This window comes from Schistocerca piceifrons, chromosome X (genome assembly GCF_021461385.2).
Source record: "Schistocerca piceifrons isolate TAMUIC-IGC-003096 chromosome X, iqSchPice1.1, whole genome shotgun sequence".
In the NCBI taxonomy this organism is placed as follows: Eukaryota; Metazoa; Arthropoda; class Insecta; order Orthoptera; family Acrididae; genus Schistocerca; species Schistocerca piceifrons.
In genome coordinates this window covers 743,819,273-743,838,398 of record NC_060149.1, presented here as the reverse complement: position 1 = coordinate 743,838,398, position 19,126 = coordinate 743,819,273, and the positions used below count along the sequence as shown (strand labels likewise).

The 19,126-nt window shown below is 39.9% G+C and overlaps 1 protein-coding gene across 1 annotated transcript; it reads left to right on the top strand.

Moving 5' to 3' along the window:
• The first annotated feature begins 243 nt into the window (after positions 1-243).
• Positions 244-2,122, top strand: LOC124722687. The gene is made up of 3 exons (XM_047247829.1): positions 244-637; positions 1,368-1,563; positions 2,068-2,122. The coding sequence occupies exons 1-3, from the start codon at positions 244-246 to the stop codon at positions 2,120-2,122; spliced, it is 645 nt and encodes a 214-aa protein (XP_047103785.1).
• The last annotated feature ends 17,004 nt before the right edge of the window (positions 2,123-19,126 follow it).

Below are 19,126 nucleotides of genomic sequence, written 5' to 3'. Positions count from 1 at the left end.
CTGGTGACACAGCATTTTGTGTGGGCAGGAATTCATAGAGACTACAGGACCTTCGCCTCCACCTGCTTCAAGTGTCATCATGTCGAGGTCGGCTGCCACGTACTCACTCCCGTCACCGCCTTCACTGATGTCAAGCATCACTTCACCCATGTTCACATGAACATCATCGGCCCTTTGGCTTCTTCTGATGGCTACCACTACCTCCTCATCATGGTGGATTAGTTCACCCACTGGCCTTATGCAATGCCAACATTGGATGTCACTACTGCTACAGCAGCAGCTGTCTTCATCTCCACACGAATTGCCCATTTTGGCTGCCCACAGCATGTCACTACGAACCATGGACACCAATTTACACCTGTCCTTTTTCATCTGCTGACAGAATTCTGTGGAGCTGACCTGCACCTGACATCAAGCTACCACCCAGTTGCCAACGGCATGGTGGAACGGCTCCACCATACCTTGAAGGCTGCCCACCTGTGTCACAACAACAACTGGACCACTGCCATGCCTCTGGTACTCCTTGGCCTCAGTGTCTCTCACATGGCCAACGTTGAGATGTCTACCACTGACCATGTTTATGGTCAACCACTCGCAATGCTGGATAACTTCCTGGAGCATTCCCACCTGCCTGCAGGTAATGTCATCCCTAACTTCATCGCTGGTTTGCAGGACTGCTTTTTGTGCCTGTGGCCCACCCTTTCCCAGTGCCACAGTGCTCACCAAACCCCCCTTTGCCCACACTAATCTGACCACCATTGGGTTCTGAAGTTGGACTCAAAGATGTTTACCTTGCATCTACATGGCACTCCTACCAGCGTTTTGATTGATAGGCTGAAGCCAGCCTATATGCTTCCCAATTCCATACCACCCAGCCCCACTACCACCCTCGTCAAAACCTTGCAGATATGCTGCAAACAATGCCAGCACCTCTGATGGTGGTGTCACCACTGCCAATGCCACTGCTGACATCACACCAAGCACACCCATCATTGAAGCTCCTGAGATGCCAGCCTACCATGCTACGACCAAGGACACTGTGGGAAACCCACCATGCTACACAGTCGCCACCCTCAACCCACTAGCTGTCGACAACACTAGTGCCCACATCCCTGATGTGATGGATGCTCATGCTCTTGTCCCTCTTGTGTAACCTACATCTGATGCAGAGTTTTTACCTTCACTGCTGTCAGCAGTCAGATACACCCTCAAAGCTTTATGACAACCTCCGACACCTCCGCAACAGTGTTATTTTATATGTAGCCACTGCTGCACCACAAAGCTGCAGCCATCCATCCTCACACCAGAGACAATGGTGATTCACACTCGCAGTGCATTTTGTATGCACTTTCAATTGTCAAATGCAGCCACCAGGCTGTCAACTCCTCTTGACAGCTACCTGGCAATGCTGCTGCTCCTTTTCCTCCACAGCCCCACTCTAACAACTATTCCTTGCACCTGCCCCTCTACACATGCTGCACTGGACACGACTTCAACTCAGCTCAACCCATCACCCAACACTCCACCTGCTGCCAGCTTACTCATTGCTTGCACCCACTACTGGTACTGTGCTGCTGCTCGCTGTCATGCACCAGACTGGCACTACTGACAGCCAGGTGCCCTGCCCATCTCACACTGGGTATTCTAACATCCAGTGCCCACCTCCATTGCATGACTTGCAACCCCATTCTCAATGACACTGCTCACATCTTCATTGCTGGTACAATGTCCCCCTGAACTGGAACCAGCCTTCACCATCATCACCTCATTCATAACTCAAGTACCACTCTGGTAGGGGGAGGTGGAAGAGGGGTCAAGCTGTGTGGTGATCTTTCGCCACACAGTTGCCTTAGCAGTCACGTACAACTCTAGTTTGCTACAGCCATCTACTAAGGCAGGGAGTTTCTTTCTTCAGGCATTTACTACTGTCCCAAGATGTCAATATTGCCATGTGACAAGATACCTGAATACTACTGTTGTTGGCTACCAGTACAGGACAACAGCTCAGTCCCTAGAAAGGCTCCTGCTGATCTAGCCTCACTCTCAGTTTTTACCTTTCCCCCACAGCATCAACTCTGGTTCCTGCCTCATCCTGTGCCATGATGGTCTTGCCATGTGGTGACACTTATTGAGAGATTTTGAGACACACCTCCATCATGCCATCTGTATGCATACTGTGCAGCTGGGTGTGTAAATCAGTGTTTTGCACCACATTTTCTACCAGATACTGTTAATTCCACATCTCACATAAAAAATATTGATGTCTTGCTGGTTTATTTATTTATTTATTTGCATGTCTAGTTCCATAGGACCAACTGAATAGCAAATCTCCAAAGTGATGAAATGTGTCAATACGTGAAATTACAACATAAAAATAATAACAGATAAATTAAAATGTTTATTAACCCAAAAAAGTCAAGCCATAAGTTTAAGGAAATGTAATCAACAATATAACTCCTTAACAGTATAGAAGGAGTGACCAATAAGACACTCTTGAGTTTTGATTTGAAAGCGCATGGATTACCTAAGATTTTTGAATTCTTATGGTAGCTTATTGAAAATGGACGTAGGAGTATAATGCACACCTTTCTGCACAAGAGTTCAGGAAGTGTGATCAAAATGCAGATTGGATTTCTGCCGAGTATTAACTGAGTGAAAGCTGCTAATCCTTGGGAATAAGCTGATATTGTTTACAAGAAACGACAGTAAAGAATACATATATTGAGAGGCCAATGTCAAAATATCCAGACTAGTGAACAGGGCTTGACAAGAGGTTTGTGAACTTACACCACTAATTGCCATAAATGCACATTTATGAGCCAAAAATATCCTATTAGAATGGGAAGAGTTACCCAAAGTATAACACCATATGGCATAACCAAATGAAAATAAGCAAAGTAGACTCATTTTCATGTCGAATGATCACTTGTTTCAGATACTGTTCGAATAGTAAAAATGGCGGTATTAAGTCTCTGAACAAGGTCCTGAAAGTGGGCTTTTCATGACAGTTTACTACCTATCTGAAGATGTAGAAATTAGAACTGTCCATTCTGTGAAATTAAAACATCAGGTTTTCTTGAATTGTGTGTTAGAAACTAAAAACTGAGTCATATTGTAATTTAGTGTTAGTTTATTTTCTACAAGCCATGAACTTATGTCATGAACGGTACTATTTGAAACAGAGCCAATGTTGCACCCAATATCCTTTACTACCTAGCCAGTGTCATCAGCAGACAAAAGTATTTTAGAATTACCCGTAATACTAGCGGGCATATCATTTATATAAGTAAGAAACAGAAGTGACCTCAACACTGCTCCATGGGGCATCTCCAATTTGACCATACCCCACTCAGACCCCACATCACAGCCATTCTCAACACTGTGAATAATGACCTTTCACTGTCTGTTGTTAAAGTAAGAGGTGAACCTATTGTGAGCTACTACCCATATTCCATAATGGTCCAACTTCTGGAGCAATATTTTATGATCGACACAATAAAATGCCTTAGTTAAATAAAAAAATATGCCTAGCATTCAAAAACTTTTGTTTAATCCATCCAGTACCTCACAGAGAAGAGAAAATATAACGTTTTCAGTTGTGACTTCTAAGGCCGAACTGTACATTTGATAGCAAATTATGTGATATAAAATGATCAATTATCCATACATACACAGCCTTTTCAATAACTTTGGCAAACACTGATGGCATATAAATAGGTCTAGTATTGTCTACAGTATTCCTTTCTCCCTTTTTGTAAAGCAGTTTTACTGCTGAGTACTTTAATTGATTAGGAAACTGATTATTCTTAAAGGAAAAATTACAAATATGGCTAAGCACAGGACTAACATGTCCAGCACAGTACTTTAATATTGTGGTAGGCACTCCATCATATCCATGAGAGTCCTTAGTCTTCAGTGATTTAATTGACTCAATCTCTGTCTTGTCAGTATCACAGAGGAGTATTTCAGACATCAGTCTCAGAAAGGCATTTTCCAAGAGAGTTGTATGATTCCCTGTAGGAACTAAGTTGTTATTTAACTTACGAGCAATGCTCATAAAATGATTGTTAAATACTGCACATATATCTGACTTATCAGTAACAGAAATATTTTTACTATGAACTGACTTTACATTCTTGACCTTGTGTTGCTGACCAGACACTTCCTTCACAACTGATTATATGGTTTTAATTTTATCCTGTGAATTAGCTATTCTATTTGTGTATCACATACTCTTTGCCTTCCTAATAACATTTTTAAGCACCTTACTATATCATTTGTGATGGGCTGCTGTAGCCTGATTGTGACTCCTTCTAATATTTTGATATACAGGGTGATCAAAAAGTCAGTATAAATTTGAAAACTTAATAAACCACAGATTAATGTAGACAGAGAGGTAAAAATTGACACACATACTTGGAATGACATGGGGTTTTATTAGGAAAAAAAACAAAACACAAAGTTAAAAAAATGTTCGACAGATGGTGCTGGGCAGCAAAACTGCTACCATGACGGGTGAGAGGTATGCTGATATGTTACAGAATCACATCATCTCCAGCCTGGCTGATAAACACCTGCTGGAACGTTCAATGTTTATGCAGGATGGTGCTCCACCCCATATTGCTAGATGTGTGAAAGATCTCCTGCACGCGTCGTTTGGTGATGATCGTGTGCTCAGCCGCCACTTTCATCATGCTTGGCCTCCCAGGACCCCAGACCTCAGTCCATGCAATTATTGGCTTTGGGGTTACCTGAAGTCGCAAGTGTATTGTGATCGACTGACATCTCTAGGGATGCTGAAAGACAACATCCAATGCCAATGCCTCATCATAACTCCGGACATGCTTTACAGTGCTGTTCACAACATTATTCCTTGACTGCAGCTATTGTTGAGAAATGATGGTGGACACATTGAAAATTTCCTGTAACGAACATAATCTTTGCTTTGTCTTACTTTGTTATGCTAATATTGCTATTCTGATCAGATGAAGCGCCATTTTTTGAACATTTGTATTTTTTGGTTCTAATAAAACGCCATGTCATTCCAAGCATGTGAGTCAATTTGTACATCTCTATCTACATTATTCCATGATTTATTCAGTTTTCAAATTTATACTGACTTTTTGATCACCAAGTAATTCCAACTTTGTTCGACATCATATCCTTATCCCACTAGTCAGCCACCCAGGCTTACTTTTACTGCTAGTACCCTGTTTAGAATGTTGTAATGGAAAGCAAATCTCAAAGATCATGAGAAATGTGTTAAGGAATGCATTATATTTGCCATCTATGTTATTGGCTCTATAAACATCTTGCCACTCTTGTTCCTTAATGTGGTTTAAAAAAACTCTCTACTGCCATTGGATTAGCTTTCCTATGTAGTTTGCAATTATATGTGAAATATTTTTGAGTATTAAAGCCTTTTAGTGTTAAAATTTGTGCATCATGGTCTGAAAGGCCATTCACCTTTTTACTAACAGAATGCCCATCTAGTAATGAAGAATGAATAAAAATATTGTCTATGGCTGTGCTGCTGTTCCCCTGCACCCTAGTTGGAAGAAAACACAGTGTGCATCAGATCATATGAGTTTAGGAGATCTACCAACATCCTTTTTCTTGAACAACCATACTATACAAAATTACTCGGGGATGAGGTTGCCACTTTGCTAAGTGTTTTTATTGCTACTGTGCTGCACATTTGTCTAGTGCCACTGCATCAGCAAGTGACTTTCTTCAGGATTTGTAAGTTTTAAGACTATTTCATGTATTTTGTTGTAGTGTAGTCATAGAAATAAAATTGTTTCTTAAACATGTATGTATAGTGTTCTTTGTGCAGTGCCCACTATACCTTGTTTCTCTATTTCGTAACCAAACTTGCAGTTTGTGTAGGGAAACATTCCTACACCTCCATAGTCAGTGGAACTACTACTTTTTAGTGACCTGGTGAATTCTGTAATCTGTTTAAGGGTTGTATTGTTGAAAGTAATGCCTGTTGTTGGTACTTGCAGTGTCAGCAAAAGTAAAGCTAAAGAGTCTGTATTTAATTTTTTATTACTGTATGCTGTTGTTTGCAGCCATTGTAAGGAAATATTCATTGAATCTGATGGCCAATGATTTGAAGGTGTCACTGTTTCTGGCAGAACTATCTTCTGGGGCCTCAGTTTCATTTGGATAACTACTATTATTTGTTTCCTGTTTAGTAATGCTCCAAATAGTTTTTGCCTTATTTTTGGAGTGTGTTATTTCTTTGAGTATAGTAAAGGAGTGTTGCTTTTTTAGTGACAGGGTAGCAATGGAGTTGCTAATCTCAAGTACTGCTTGTTCTCTGAATTGTTTAGAGCCCTCTCTTCCTGGTACAAGACACTTTTATCCCAAGAGTTATCAGCTGATTATCTTTGCTGCTGCTAAATTTTGCCTTTACTTGTTTTGAGGAGAATGATATTCACAGAACTGTATAAATATTTTTAAGAGAAAGCTATATATCCCATCAACACTGCCTGCTTTATAAATTTCTACTGAATGTCCTTCCTGTAATTTCTCTCTAAACAGTGTGATTTAGTCATTGTTTATGATTCTATGATACAATACTTTTTGTCTATGGTCTGTACCTAGCTGGTCAGTACATTTTATTATTAACAGTTGACGTCCATGATGAGATAAACTGTTGACTACGGGTTTTGCAGCTGAATCACTGCAGTTTGTTTGGTATAAAGACAAATTGCAGTATGTCCTCCAATCCTTGCAGGGAATTTTCCTGTGGCAAATAATCCAAAGATGGACGTGAACAATTCCAGGTGCTGTCAGTCAGTACGGTCTGATAGAAAATCAGCATTAAAGTCTCCACAAACAATGATTCTCCATTTCAGTCTGTGTAAACTTACTAAAACTGTTTCTAGCTGTTACATGAAGCTTAGGATAAATACTGCCTGTGACCTGTAAACTGTCTGTACTATGACCTTGTGTGTTTCCTGATCTATTATTTTGGCGCAATTGTTCAACAAAACATTTGTTAACCTGACTCCCCCTTTCATCTGAACTGGAAAACCTGCCCTATAGCCTTAACGCAGGACATTAGTTCATCTACATTTACAGTGCAGATATTTCTGCATAATTACATTCACTAATGTGCTATAGATTTTTAAGGATGATGTTACAGAGATAAAGTAGTGTTTTGTAAGAGATATCTGGTTTTAAGTGAAGAACTTACTATAAAGACCTCTGGAAACAAATTTTGGTGTTTTGAAAACTGGCTCTAATATTTGTATCTAATGATGTTACCAATTTTCTGAGCAATGTAAACCATGGTTGTTTTGTCTGTATATGATATTTCTGTTATAGCTGACAATCATGAATCACATTATTTCCCTGAATGGATCATTAATACTCCTAATAACTTAGAAACATGATTGCAGTTAAGCAGGTTGATTTTGAACATTTTAAAATCTTACATAGTGCAGTTTGAAACCAAACAATGAAAATACCAGGAAATTAAAAGAAGTCTTTGTAAGACATTGTAGAAGTATATTTTGTTAAATTTGTGGGACTAAGTTTAGATAATAATTTAAAGTAGGATATGAACATTGTGTATCTAAGAAGCAAACAGCTATGCATTTATACTATAAATATTATCCAGTGTTTATTACATCGACTGAAGAACAATTGCCTACCACAATTATTTCCAACTAAAAGTACAGTATGGGTTGTTTATGGAGAAACTATACTATAATATTACATATTTGGACCTCAAAAGAAATGCATATCAAGAATTATATGTATTAATTCTCCAGTGGAATCTCATCAGCTATTACTCAAACTTTATTTCAAACTTTTTCACATGGCAACATTGGTATTATTGAAAGAAAATAATTTTGACCATCAGTAAAACACAAGAATAAAAATAATTTGCGCTTCCTATTCACTTATTAAAATCTTGTAGGAATAAAACTAAACAATAGAACATAACACGAGAACATTCTGAACATGAAGCTGGGTAAATTGGAAACAAAAAACTACATGGTTACCTGACATGAGCATTCAGTGAAGGAGGTGATCTATTAATTTGTACTGTAGTCTTCTTGCAAAAACCAATTTGTTAGCCAAGATCACTATGTTAACACAGTTGTTGGATTACTAGTTTTGGAAACAAGTATTGCCATCTTCAGACCTATAAAAAGAAAATATGCAGAGTTTACAGGTTTATGGTCATATAAAAATGTATTAGTACATACACAATAGCTTAATGAAAAAAATTACGTAAATTACCCATTAAACTGGGTAGTGGTAGTCACATCATACAATGCTTAAACCACTGTGTCACATCAGGACTACACAGTAAGCTGTAAAATAATAATGCACATAGAATTCTGTTGATGTGGACAGGCAGTGGGGCTGGGTGGTATGGGATTGGGCAACATATAGGCTGGCTTGAGCCTATCAATCAAAATGCTGGTAGGGCAGCCAAGAGTTACATACTTCACAAGATGGTAGCTCAGACTAGTGGCAGTCTAATGAATGACTAATGATAATCTTGCTGAGGCTACCTGACATCCAATAAACCAAATGCAAAGATGTAAAAGTATGCCAAAGCCGGAACTGGCGGTCTGGACTCCACCCGCAGAATACTGTGCTTAGAGTGCCCGGAATGAGAAAGGAATCACTACCACCAGAGTAGAAGAATCATCAACCAACCTACAATCAAGAAAGCTGTCAAAACTACACACCTCACTGGACAGCAGTGGCAAGGTAAGGAAACATACACTGCCGTTACACACACTAACCCCCAGGGCAGGTAAGTGGGGCATTAGCGGCCACGAGGCAGGAAAAATGCCACTGGTTGAACTTAACAAATAGTAACAAATTGAACGCAATAAATAGTAATTAGAAGTACAGGAAAGCTAATCAGATCCACCTTTCCCAAGCACCCCACTCGCTGCTCTTCGCCTCGCCAACACTACAAGCAGCAACATGAACCCAAGTCACCAGAGAATCACAAGATCTCACAATGGTGGAAGTTTCTCTACTTGAATTGAAATGCACTCAACTTAAGCTTGCAGGATCCAGTTTACTGTTAGGTCATGCTCCCTCATGACCACAGGCCTTTGATCTGGCAGTCCATGCACATCTCCAGCTGTCCCTGGGTGTTCTCGCAGTGCACGGACCTGGCTCCTCCTGAGTCCCCAACTGAACTGCACACTGACACGACCCAGAAGAACAAAGATGTCACCCCACACAGTTATTACATATTGAGAACTGCCGCTGCTGCCACTGGCAGACAGGCAATGCTTGCGAAACCAAGTGGTGCCAGTCAACACGAGAAGAAGACAAACAACAGCAACCAAGTCCACTGAACGATATTGTTTGGCCTCCAACAGAAGATGGAAACCTACAAACAGCACCAACGTGAGCCACAGCATGGCTCAGTTGCAACAGTTGCATCTGTATCAGCTGCAGAATCATCAGCTACAAAAGCAGCAACAACTACTGTATCAGCAGCAATAATTTCTCATAGATCAAGTGTGAGAACACCAGGAGAAAGTAGCCACGTTGTAAAAGAAATACCAAGAGCAGCAACAGATAGCATCAGAGCACTACCATGGTAATATTTCTACAGTGCAGCAATCTTGGTTGCCTCCAAGTCATCAAAAAAGTGGAACTTAAGGTGTTAGACTAGTAGCTGTAAATGTGAGTCAGCTGCTACCTGCTTGCAGCTATAAGGCCAGTCAGCCTCAACTACACTGTTTGTAGAATCCAGGAGCAGAAGTGCATCATGTGGCTTTTAGAGCACTGCTACTGTAGAGTGACTGCCCAACTATGTGGTTCACTTAGTCTGAGAGCCATTTTGCTGCTGCCAACAGAACACAGGATGCAACAAAGTACAGTCCCCTCATGACACTTTTAGACAAACAAATTTTGGGCTTGCAGCCAGCTCTTGTTCAATACATCCTACTATATTTCAACTGGTCTCCTGTCAGTCATCTCCTGATGAGCCATTGAAGACTTGCTCTGAGTATTCTGCTGTGAGTATTATGCACGTATGTCAAAATCAAGTTCACAGTGGCAGTGCTCTCACTGGTCAAATAATTAACCATGGCCCTCAGTGCACTCTGTCACCTTTGATTACAAAAAAATTGTGGAGACCATGATGTTCCATGCATTGTCCGACTGGTAGCTGTTATCAGAATTCATCAACTTTTCCACCTGATATATTTCCATGGATTCTTTAATAATGTAGTTCAAAAAGATGTTGCTGTGGTCAGAATCATAGTTTGATCATACTGTATTGAATGGTTAGAGGAAATACAGTGTTAAAGCAATAGCGGACTTGCTTGGTTGCAAAAAATGAGTGCAATGTTGATGTTCAGTGCAGCGTTCTTTCAAAATGTGTGTGGTCTGTCCTATATAAGCCGTACCACATTGACAAGGTATTTTGCAAAATAATGATATTCCATGATAACAAGTCCTCCTTCACTGATCCCAAAATGTCTGCAGTCTTAGATGGTGGATGGAAAATCACTTTCACGTGAAATTTATGGAGTTTTCTTGCTATTTTAAATGAAGTGTTGCCCACAAAAGAAAGAAAAACTTAATATTTTGCCAGTGTGTCCTCCTCTTTATCCACATTCTGTTTCTCAATTTTAACTGGCAGTGCCCTGTTATTCTGCTGGGTGGAATATCCATTTTTTTCTCAAAACTTTCTTTAAGTGGGTGAGCTCTTTAGGCAAACTATCTAGGTCTGAGACACTGTGAGCTCTGTGTAGGTGGTTTACGTATGCCCATTGTTTCTGATGGAGGATTACAACTTGATGCTTACAAATGCAAATCGGAATGAAAGAGTTTACATTAAATGCCCCAGAGAGCCATCATTCTTTTGCCTAACCAAGACATCCAAGAAAGGCAGTCAACCATTTTTCTCTGTTTCCATCATGAACTGAATGTTATGTTATGTTATTGTGAATGTAGTTGAGGTAGTGATGAAACTCCATCAAATTATCTTCTCCATGAAGCCACACTATGAAAGTATCATTAACATACCTCCAAAATACAATTGATTCAAGTGCTCTCTCCTTGAAATTCTCCATAAAAATGCGGGTGACCAAAGGAGACAGAGGGCTGCCCATGGTGATGCTGTCAGTTTGTTCAAAATATTCTTGGTTGAACGTAAAATAGTTTGAGGACAGAGCACGCTGAAAGAAAGCAGTGACGTCCACCTGAAACTTTTTGTGAATTGGTGCCAAGCAATTTGTGAGGGGGACCTTTGTTAAAAGTGATACCTCATGAAAGTTAACAGTCGTGTACTGCAAGTCTCTAGAGGAATGGAAGGATCCAGATGATTGGAAAAGAGCACAGGTAGTCCCAGTCTTCAAGAAGGGTCGTCGAGCAGATGCGCAAAACTATAGACCTATATCTCTGACATTGATCTGTTGTAGAATTTTAGAACATGTTTTTTCCTCACGTATCATGTCATTTCTGGAAACTCAGAATCTACTCTGTAGGAATTACCATGGATTCTGGAAACAGCGATTGTGTGAGACCCAACTGGCTTTATTTGTTCATGAGACCCAGAAAATATTAGATACAGGCTCCCAGGTAGATGCCATTTTCCTTGACTTCCGGAAGGCATTCGTTACAGTTCCGCACTGTCGCCTGATAAACAGAGTAAGAGCCTACAGAATATCAGACCAGCTGTGTGACTGGATTGAAGAGTTTTTAGCAGACAGAACACAGCATGTTGTTCTCAATGGAGAGACGTCTACAGACGTTAAAGTAACCCCTGGCATGCTACAGGGGAGTGTTATGGGACCATTGCTTTTCACAATATATATAAATGTCCTAGTAGATAGTGTCGGAAGTTCCATGCGGCTTTTCGCAGATGACGCTGTAGTATACAGACAAATTGCAGCATTAGAAAATTGCAGCAAAATGCAGGAAGATCTGCAGCACAGAGACACTTGGTGCAGGGAGTGGCAACTGACCCTTAACATAGACAAATGTAATGTATTGCGAATACATAGAAAGAAGGATCCTTTATTGTATGATTATATGACAGCAGAACAAACGCTGGTAGCAGTTACTTCTGTAAAATATCTGAGAGGATGCATGTGGAACGATTTGAAGTGGAGTGATCATATAAAATTAATTGTTGGTAAGGCAGGTGCAAGATTGAGATTCATTGGGAGAGTCCTTAGAAAATGTAGTCCATCAACAAAGGAGGTGGCTTACAAAACACTCGTTCGACCTATACTTGAGTATTGCTCATCACTGTGGGATCCGTACCAGGTCGGGTTGACAGTGGAGATAGAGAAGATCCAAAGAAGAGTGGCACGTTTCATCACAGGGTTATTTGGTAAGCATGATAGTGTTACAGAGATGTTTAGCAAACTCAAGTGGCAGACTCTGCAAGAGTGACGCTCTGCATCGCGGTGTAGCTTGCTGTCCAGGTTTCAAGAGGGTGCGTTTCTGGATGAGGTATCGAATATATTGCTTCCCCCTACTTATACCTCTGAAGGAGATCACGAATGTAGAATTAGAGAGATTCGAGCGTGCACGGAGGCTTTCCGGTAGTCGATCTTCCCGCGAATCATACGCGACTGGAACAGGAAAGGGAGGTAACGACAGTGGCACGTAAAGTGTCCTCCACCACACACCGTTGGGTGGCTTGTGGAGTATAAATGTAGATGTAAATGTAGATGTAAACAGTCAGAACAGCTTAGAGGGGAAGCCCCCAGTCTATTGACAGTAGGTGAAAGTAATTTTCCCCCCCAGTATCTAAGATTTGAGACCTTTTGGGACTAGTGAAGGATGACTTGTTATTATGGAATGCTGGAATTTGAAAAATACCTTGTCAATGTGGTATGGCTTACATAGTATTACACTTGCCTTTTGCAACCAAGCAAGTCTGCTATTGCCAAATACTGTATTTCCTCTGGACATTCAATGGAGTATGATAAAACTATGATTATGACCACAGCAATACATTATTAAAGAAAGCATGGAAATATGCTTGGTGGTAAAGCTGATGAACTGTGACAGTGGCTACCAGTTGGACAGTGTATGGAACCCCATCATCTCCATGATTTGTTGCAACTGAAGAACTGAAGATGGCAGAGCATGACAACAGCCTCGATGAGTGGTAATGCAGAGGACAACTGAGTTCCGCAGTTCCACCAGTGAGGATGTTGCCACAGGGGAAGTACAGTTCATCTGTCAGTTTTATTTTGATGCATGTACAGAATACTCATAACATGCTGTATCTTGTAGAATTGAGAAAGTCTTCATCAGTCTTCAATGGCTCATCAGAAGGTGATTGACAGATGCCCAGTTGGAATATCACAGGATATATTAAATGATGACCGGATGAAAGCCTGAAATTTGTTTGAACTTTCAGTTCAACAGCAAAATTTTAAAATTCACAGCTGAACTGCCCTCAAAAGGAATAATGTTATCATGAGACATAATGTGAAGAACCAATACCAGAAGTTGAAAGAAGAGATCATACAGTGCGTCTCATCCACACCTGTCTCTTCCAATGTATAGGTGTGAATCATGCCACTGCCACCTGGTTGGCAACACAGACTGCATCACTTCCACACTAGCAAACAGGGAACACTGAGTCAGAGGTTTACCTGGTACTACAGGAGACTAGCTGAGGCAAGGTGGTCAGTCTTCACCTATGCAGTGACCTCACCAGATGCTAGTTGTAAATGCTACTGTGTATAAGGTTACACAAATAAATTTGTGTGTTGCAAATACATGTAGACTATATATAATAACACACAAATTTATGCACAACAGTCATGTCATAAATGTAAATAAAAACTTTGATCCTAAATGTATCTGTAAAAAGTACCTCAATAATGTATGTGCGTGCATGTAAAAGATATACGCTTGTGAAACAGGATAGTTCCAGCTGTTTTTCAGCACTGATGACTCTAACATCTATGAATCTCATCCTTAGAGTGTTTATGAGGATTAGCATGTTGAAGAAAAATGGAAGGGAGGAGGAAATACAAGATTCTGGATGATGTTAAAGGAGGTGCAAGCTCTGTGGAAATGAAGAGAGCAGTAGAAAACAGAACATACAGAATAACCATGTGAAGACCTGCCCTAAGGCAGAATGCACAGTAATTAATGCATACTACTGAAACCTCATTTGGGAAAAAAATGTTTGAGAATCAAGTTCAAAATTTTTGCTTTTGCTTTTCTATTCTCAATTTCTGTTCCTGTCTCATACATGAGTGGACAAGTCTGGTGCTACTGGTAGCCTTTACATTGGCCTAGAATTTCACTGGGTTTTATGAGAGGTCTTTTGATAGGGTTTTGCTATGGTAGATGTTGATTGACTAGCACATCTGGAAGAAAGGATAGCCTAGAGAATTGGCTTAGCTTATAACCTAAGGCCTACAGAGGAAAAGAGTCACACCAGAAATGTACACCAAGCTGTGGCTAAGTCATTCCTCTATGATGTCCTATCTTACAAGAGTGCTAGTATAGCAAAGTATGCAGGTGCACTTCTGCGAAGTTAGGAAAGCAGGGTGTAGGTACTGATAAACATGAATTTCGGTTGTTGCCAGTCACATCTAGATAGTATATGTGGTAAGAGCATTATCTATAAAAGCTTAGGTTCCCAGTACAACATGCAGTTTTGCCTGTCACAAAATTTAAAAACAATACAAGCTCTACTGCAGAGAGAAAGATTCAGTCAGGAAGTAGCCTGAAATTCACATTAAGAAATGTGGAGAAAGCACGGGAAACCTAAATATGGATGTGCAAATTTGAACATGAAGCACATTCCTCCAAAATGTGAGCATGCTTGCTTATACTGATCATATTACTCTACTTTGTACGAACAGAAGTAGAATATCACATAGAACTCACACTGCATGACATAATTAATAGAATATACCTCTATCGGTTTTGATAAGCAGTTTGTTGGTAAAGTGTAACAAATTGCCACCCATAAATCTTTGGTGTGACGTCATAAGCGCGTGACTGTGTGTGAGATCGCTCTCTAAGTTTTCATATATTTTTAGGTTTCAGATATATATTTCAACAGTTTTTGTTATAATATTTACTATATAAGTGACTTATTGGTGGTTTCTTCATTCATCTCTGCCTTTCTTGTGTTGTGACCTGATATTTGTGAGTGTTTCGTATCATGCAACTTAACCTGTTACCTGTGTTTACATTCCGCGCAGACCAGTTGCAGCTGCAGCGGCACATCAAAAGCTAAGTACTAATTAATTGTTTGTGTATAGTGGTTTATTTAGGAACTTAAGTAGTCTTCAACTGGTCTTCTTGGTGTTTTCTGGTGAAATAATTTCAGAAGAAATTTTTGGAAACTGCTTTCAGTTTTGTTACTGTGTCATTAGACGTTTGATTTTCTTTCTCTGTTAGTCTTTTGTTATATTCTCATTTGGTGTTGATTAATACTGTCAAAAATAGTAGTTACTTCCCTTGAAGAGCAAGTTTGTGATTATTGTAGTCAGTTTTTTAACATCTTCTTATTGTAGTAGCAAAACTTAGATAAAGTAATTTTCTTGTTTCAATAACTGTAAAATTTTCCCATGAGTGAGAAGTGTGGGCTTTGCCGTAGGTTCGTGAGTAGTGGATTGTGGTGTGAGAATTCTTCGAAGTATTTCCACTGGGGGGAATGCAGTGGGGAAGCCAGTGGGCATTCTGGTGAGATCCTCTCCTGGAACTGCAGATTATCTAGCAAGAGTAAGTTGATAGAGGAGCAGGAGTGTAAGATCTGTGCCCTTCAGGTGCAGTTGAAAAACGCACAGGAGGAGCTAGATAGGATGAGGAGGGAGAAGGGGGTTGGGGAATGGGAGCTGGCTGTTGGCAAGAGATCTGCTAGGAGAAGGAGATTTTCAGATAGTTTTACTATTGGTGTTTGCAATAGATATGACCAACTGTTAGAGTCTAGTGGAGAGGAACCTCTAGTAGCTGTAGATGTAGGAAGTATGCAGCAGACCTCAGCAGTTACGGTGGCTAGGACAGTTGCAAAGTCTAAGAGAAAGAAGAAGGTTCTGCTGTTAGGTAGTTCTCATGGTAGAGGTGTAGGCCAGCAGTTGCAGGAAGTGTTGGGGAGTGAGTACCAGGTCACCAGCATTGTGAAGCCTAATGCAGGATTGGCTCAGGTGACTGTTAACATAAGGGTGTTATGTAAGGATTTTACTAAAGAGGATCAGGTATTGATTGTGGGTGGGGCTGGTAATATGGTTCAAATGGCTCTGAGCACTATGGAACTTAACATTGGAGGTCATCAGTCCCCTGGACTGGTAATAGTATTGACAGGGATGGGGAGTATGACATAGATGGTGACCTGGAAAAGATAGCCACTCAGGCTGGCAACACGAATGTGCATTTTGTGGAGACTTGGGGGTGCGCTGATGACAGAAGGCATGAGTCACATTTCAGTGGTGTTGGTGGAGTCTATCAGCAGGATGGGTTTCACTAGACATGGCCTGCATGTCAACAGGTATGGAAAGGGGAGGTTGGCAAAGCTTACAGGTGACAGAATAGGTGGGGCATCACTCATGGGAAAATTCCTGTTAGTAGTGGAGCTGTACCTTTTTTAGATTGAAGTCAGCTGATAGGTATTCCTGCTTAAGGAAAGTCCTTCTAACAAAGAAACAACTTTTGACAAAGTTTAGGTATCCGATTAATGAGGGAATTAGTATATTTCATCAAAATATACAAGGTATTAGAGATAAAGTTAGTGAACTGCTTATAGATGTTGACTCTGAAATTATTGGTATATCTGAACACTTCTTAAATAAGGAGATAATTCAGAGGCTTCATTTACCAGGATACAGGTTGGTTGGCAGCTTTTCTAGGAGCTCTTTGCAGTGTGGGGGAGTAGCCATGTATGTGAAAAATGGTATCCCATTTGAGTCAATTGCTGTTTCAAAGTACTGCACTGAAAAGGTGTTTGAATGTTGTTCAGGTGTGGTCAAATTTAGTGGAGCTAAACTTCTAACTGTTGTTATTTATGGATCCCCAGACTCAGATTTCACAACATTTTTCCTAAAGCTAGAGGAGGTTCTTGGTTCACTTTATAGGAAATAGAAAAAGTTAGTTATATGTGGTGACTTCGATATTAATTGTATAAGTGATTGTGCAAGGAAAAGGATGCTGGTAGACCTCCTTAATTCATATAATCTTATGCAAACCGTATTCTTTCCAACGAGAGTGCAAGGGAACAGTAGAACAACCATAGACAACATTTTTGTTCATTCCTCTTTACTAGAAGGGCATTCCGTTAGCAAAAAGGTGAATGGCCTTTCAGATCATGATGCAAAAATTTTAACTCTAAAAGATTTTTGTGCTGCAACACATGTTAAATATAGTTATCAACTTTTTAGGAAAGCTGATCCAGTTGCTGTAGAGGCCTTTGTAAACCTTATCAAGGAACAAGAGTGGCAAGATGTTTATAGTGCTGATACAGTAGACGATAAATATAATGCTTTCCTCAAGTCTTTTCTCATGCTCTTTGAAAGTTGCTTTCCGTTAGAATGTTCAAAACAGGGTACTAGCACAAACAGGCAGTCTCTGTGGCTGACTAGAGGGATAAGAATATCCTGTAGAACAAAGTGGCAGTTATATCAAAACGTTAGAAATAGTCAAAATCTAAATGCAGCAGCCCATTACAAACAGTATTGTAAGGTGCTTAAAAAAGTTATTACAAAGGGAAAAAATATGTGGTATGCAGATAGAATAGCCAAGTCTCAGGATAAAATTAAAACCATATGGTCAGTCATAAAGGAAGTGGCTGGTCAGCAGAGACAGGTCGAGGATATAGAATCAGTGCGTAGTGGGAATGTCCGTGTTACTGATAAGTTGCATATATGTACAGTATTTAATAATCACTTTCTGAATATAGCAGCTGAACTAAATAGAAACCTAGTCCCAACAGTGAACCGTATAGCGCTCGTAGAAAAAAGTGTTCCGAGACTGTTACCTGAAATGCTCCTCCATGATACTGACAAGAGGGAGATTGAGTTAATAATTAAATCACAAAAGACCAAGAACTCTCATGGATATGACACGGTATCTAGCAGAATACTGAAGTATTGTTCTATGTATGTTAGCCCAGTACTTAGCCATATCTGTAACTTTTCCTTTAGGAGTGGTCGGTTTCCTGAGCGATTAAAGTAGTTGGTAGTAAAGCCACTTTATAAAAAGGGAGACAGGGATAATGTTGACAATTGTAGACCTATTTCTATGCCATCGGTGTTTGCTAAAGTTATCAAGAGGGTTGTATATACAAGGTTACTGGAGCATTTAAATTCACATAATTTGCTGTCAAATGTACAGTTTGGTTTTAGAAATGGTTTAACAACTCAAAATGCTATATTCTCTTTTCTCTGTGAGGTTTTGGACGGATTAAATAAAAGGTTGTGAACGCTAGGTGTTTTCTTTGATTTAACAAAGGCTTTTGACTGTGTTGACCACAAAATATTACTGCAGAAGTTGGACCATTATGGAGTAAGGGGAGTAGTTTACAATTGGTTCACCTCTTACTTTAAGAACAGAAAGCAGAAGGTAATTCTCTGCATTATTGAGAGTGGTAGTGATGTTCAGTCCCAATGGGGGACTGTTAAGTGGGGCGTTCCCCAAGGGTCAGTGCTGGGACCACTGCTGTTCTTATTTATATAAATGATATGCCTTCTAGTATTACAGGTGATTCAAAAGTATTTCTGTTTGCTGATGACACCAGCTTCGTAGTGAAGGATCTTGTGTGTAGTATTAAAACAGTATCAAATAATGTAGTTCATGAAATAAGTTCGTGGCTTGTGGAAAATAATTTGATGCTAAATCACAGTAAGACCCAGTTTTTACAGTTTCTAACTCACAATTCAACAAGAACCGATATTTTAATCAGACAGAATGGGCATATTATAAGCGAGACGGAACAGTTCAAGTTCCTAGGCATTCGGATAGATAGTAAACTGTTGTGGAAAGCCCATGTTCAGGATCTTGTTCAGAAACTAAATGCTGCTTTATTTACCGTTAGAACAGTATCTGAAATAAGTGACAGTTCAACACAAAAAGTAGTCTACTTCACATATTTTCATACGCTTATGTCATATGGTATTATTTTTTGGGGTAATTCTTCTGATTC

Bases quoted from the DNA above. Each gene is read 5' to 3' on its own strand.
- LOC124722687 (XM_047247829.1), top strand. From the start codon at position 244: ATGCCAACATTGGATGTCACTACTGCTACAGCAGCAGCTGTCTTCATC. The intron at 638-1,367 runs GTAATGTCATCC...TGTCAAATGCAG, and splicing joins GCATTCCCACCTGCCTGCAG to CCACCAGGCTGTCAACTCCT. The intron at 1,564-2,067 runs GTACTGTGCTGC...TTTCCCCCACAG, and splicing joins ATTGCTTGCACCCACTACTG to CATCAACTCTGGTTCCTGCC.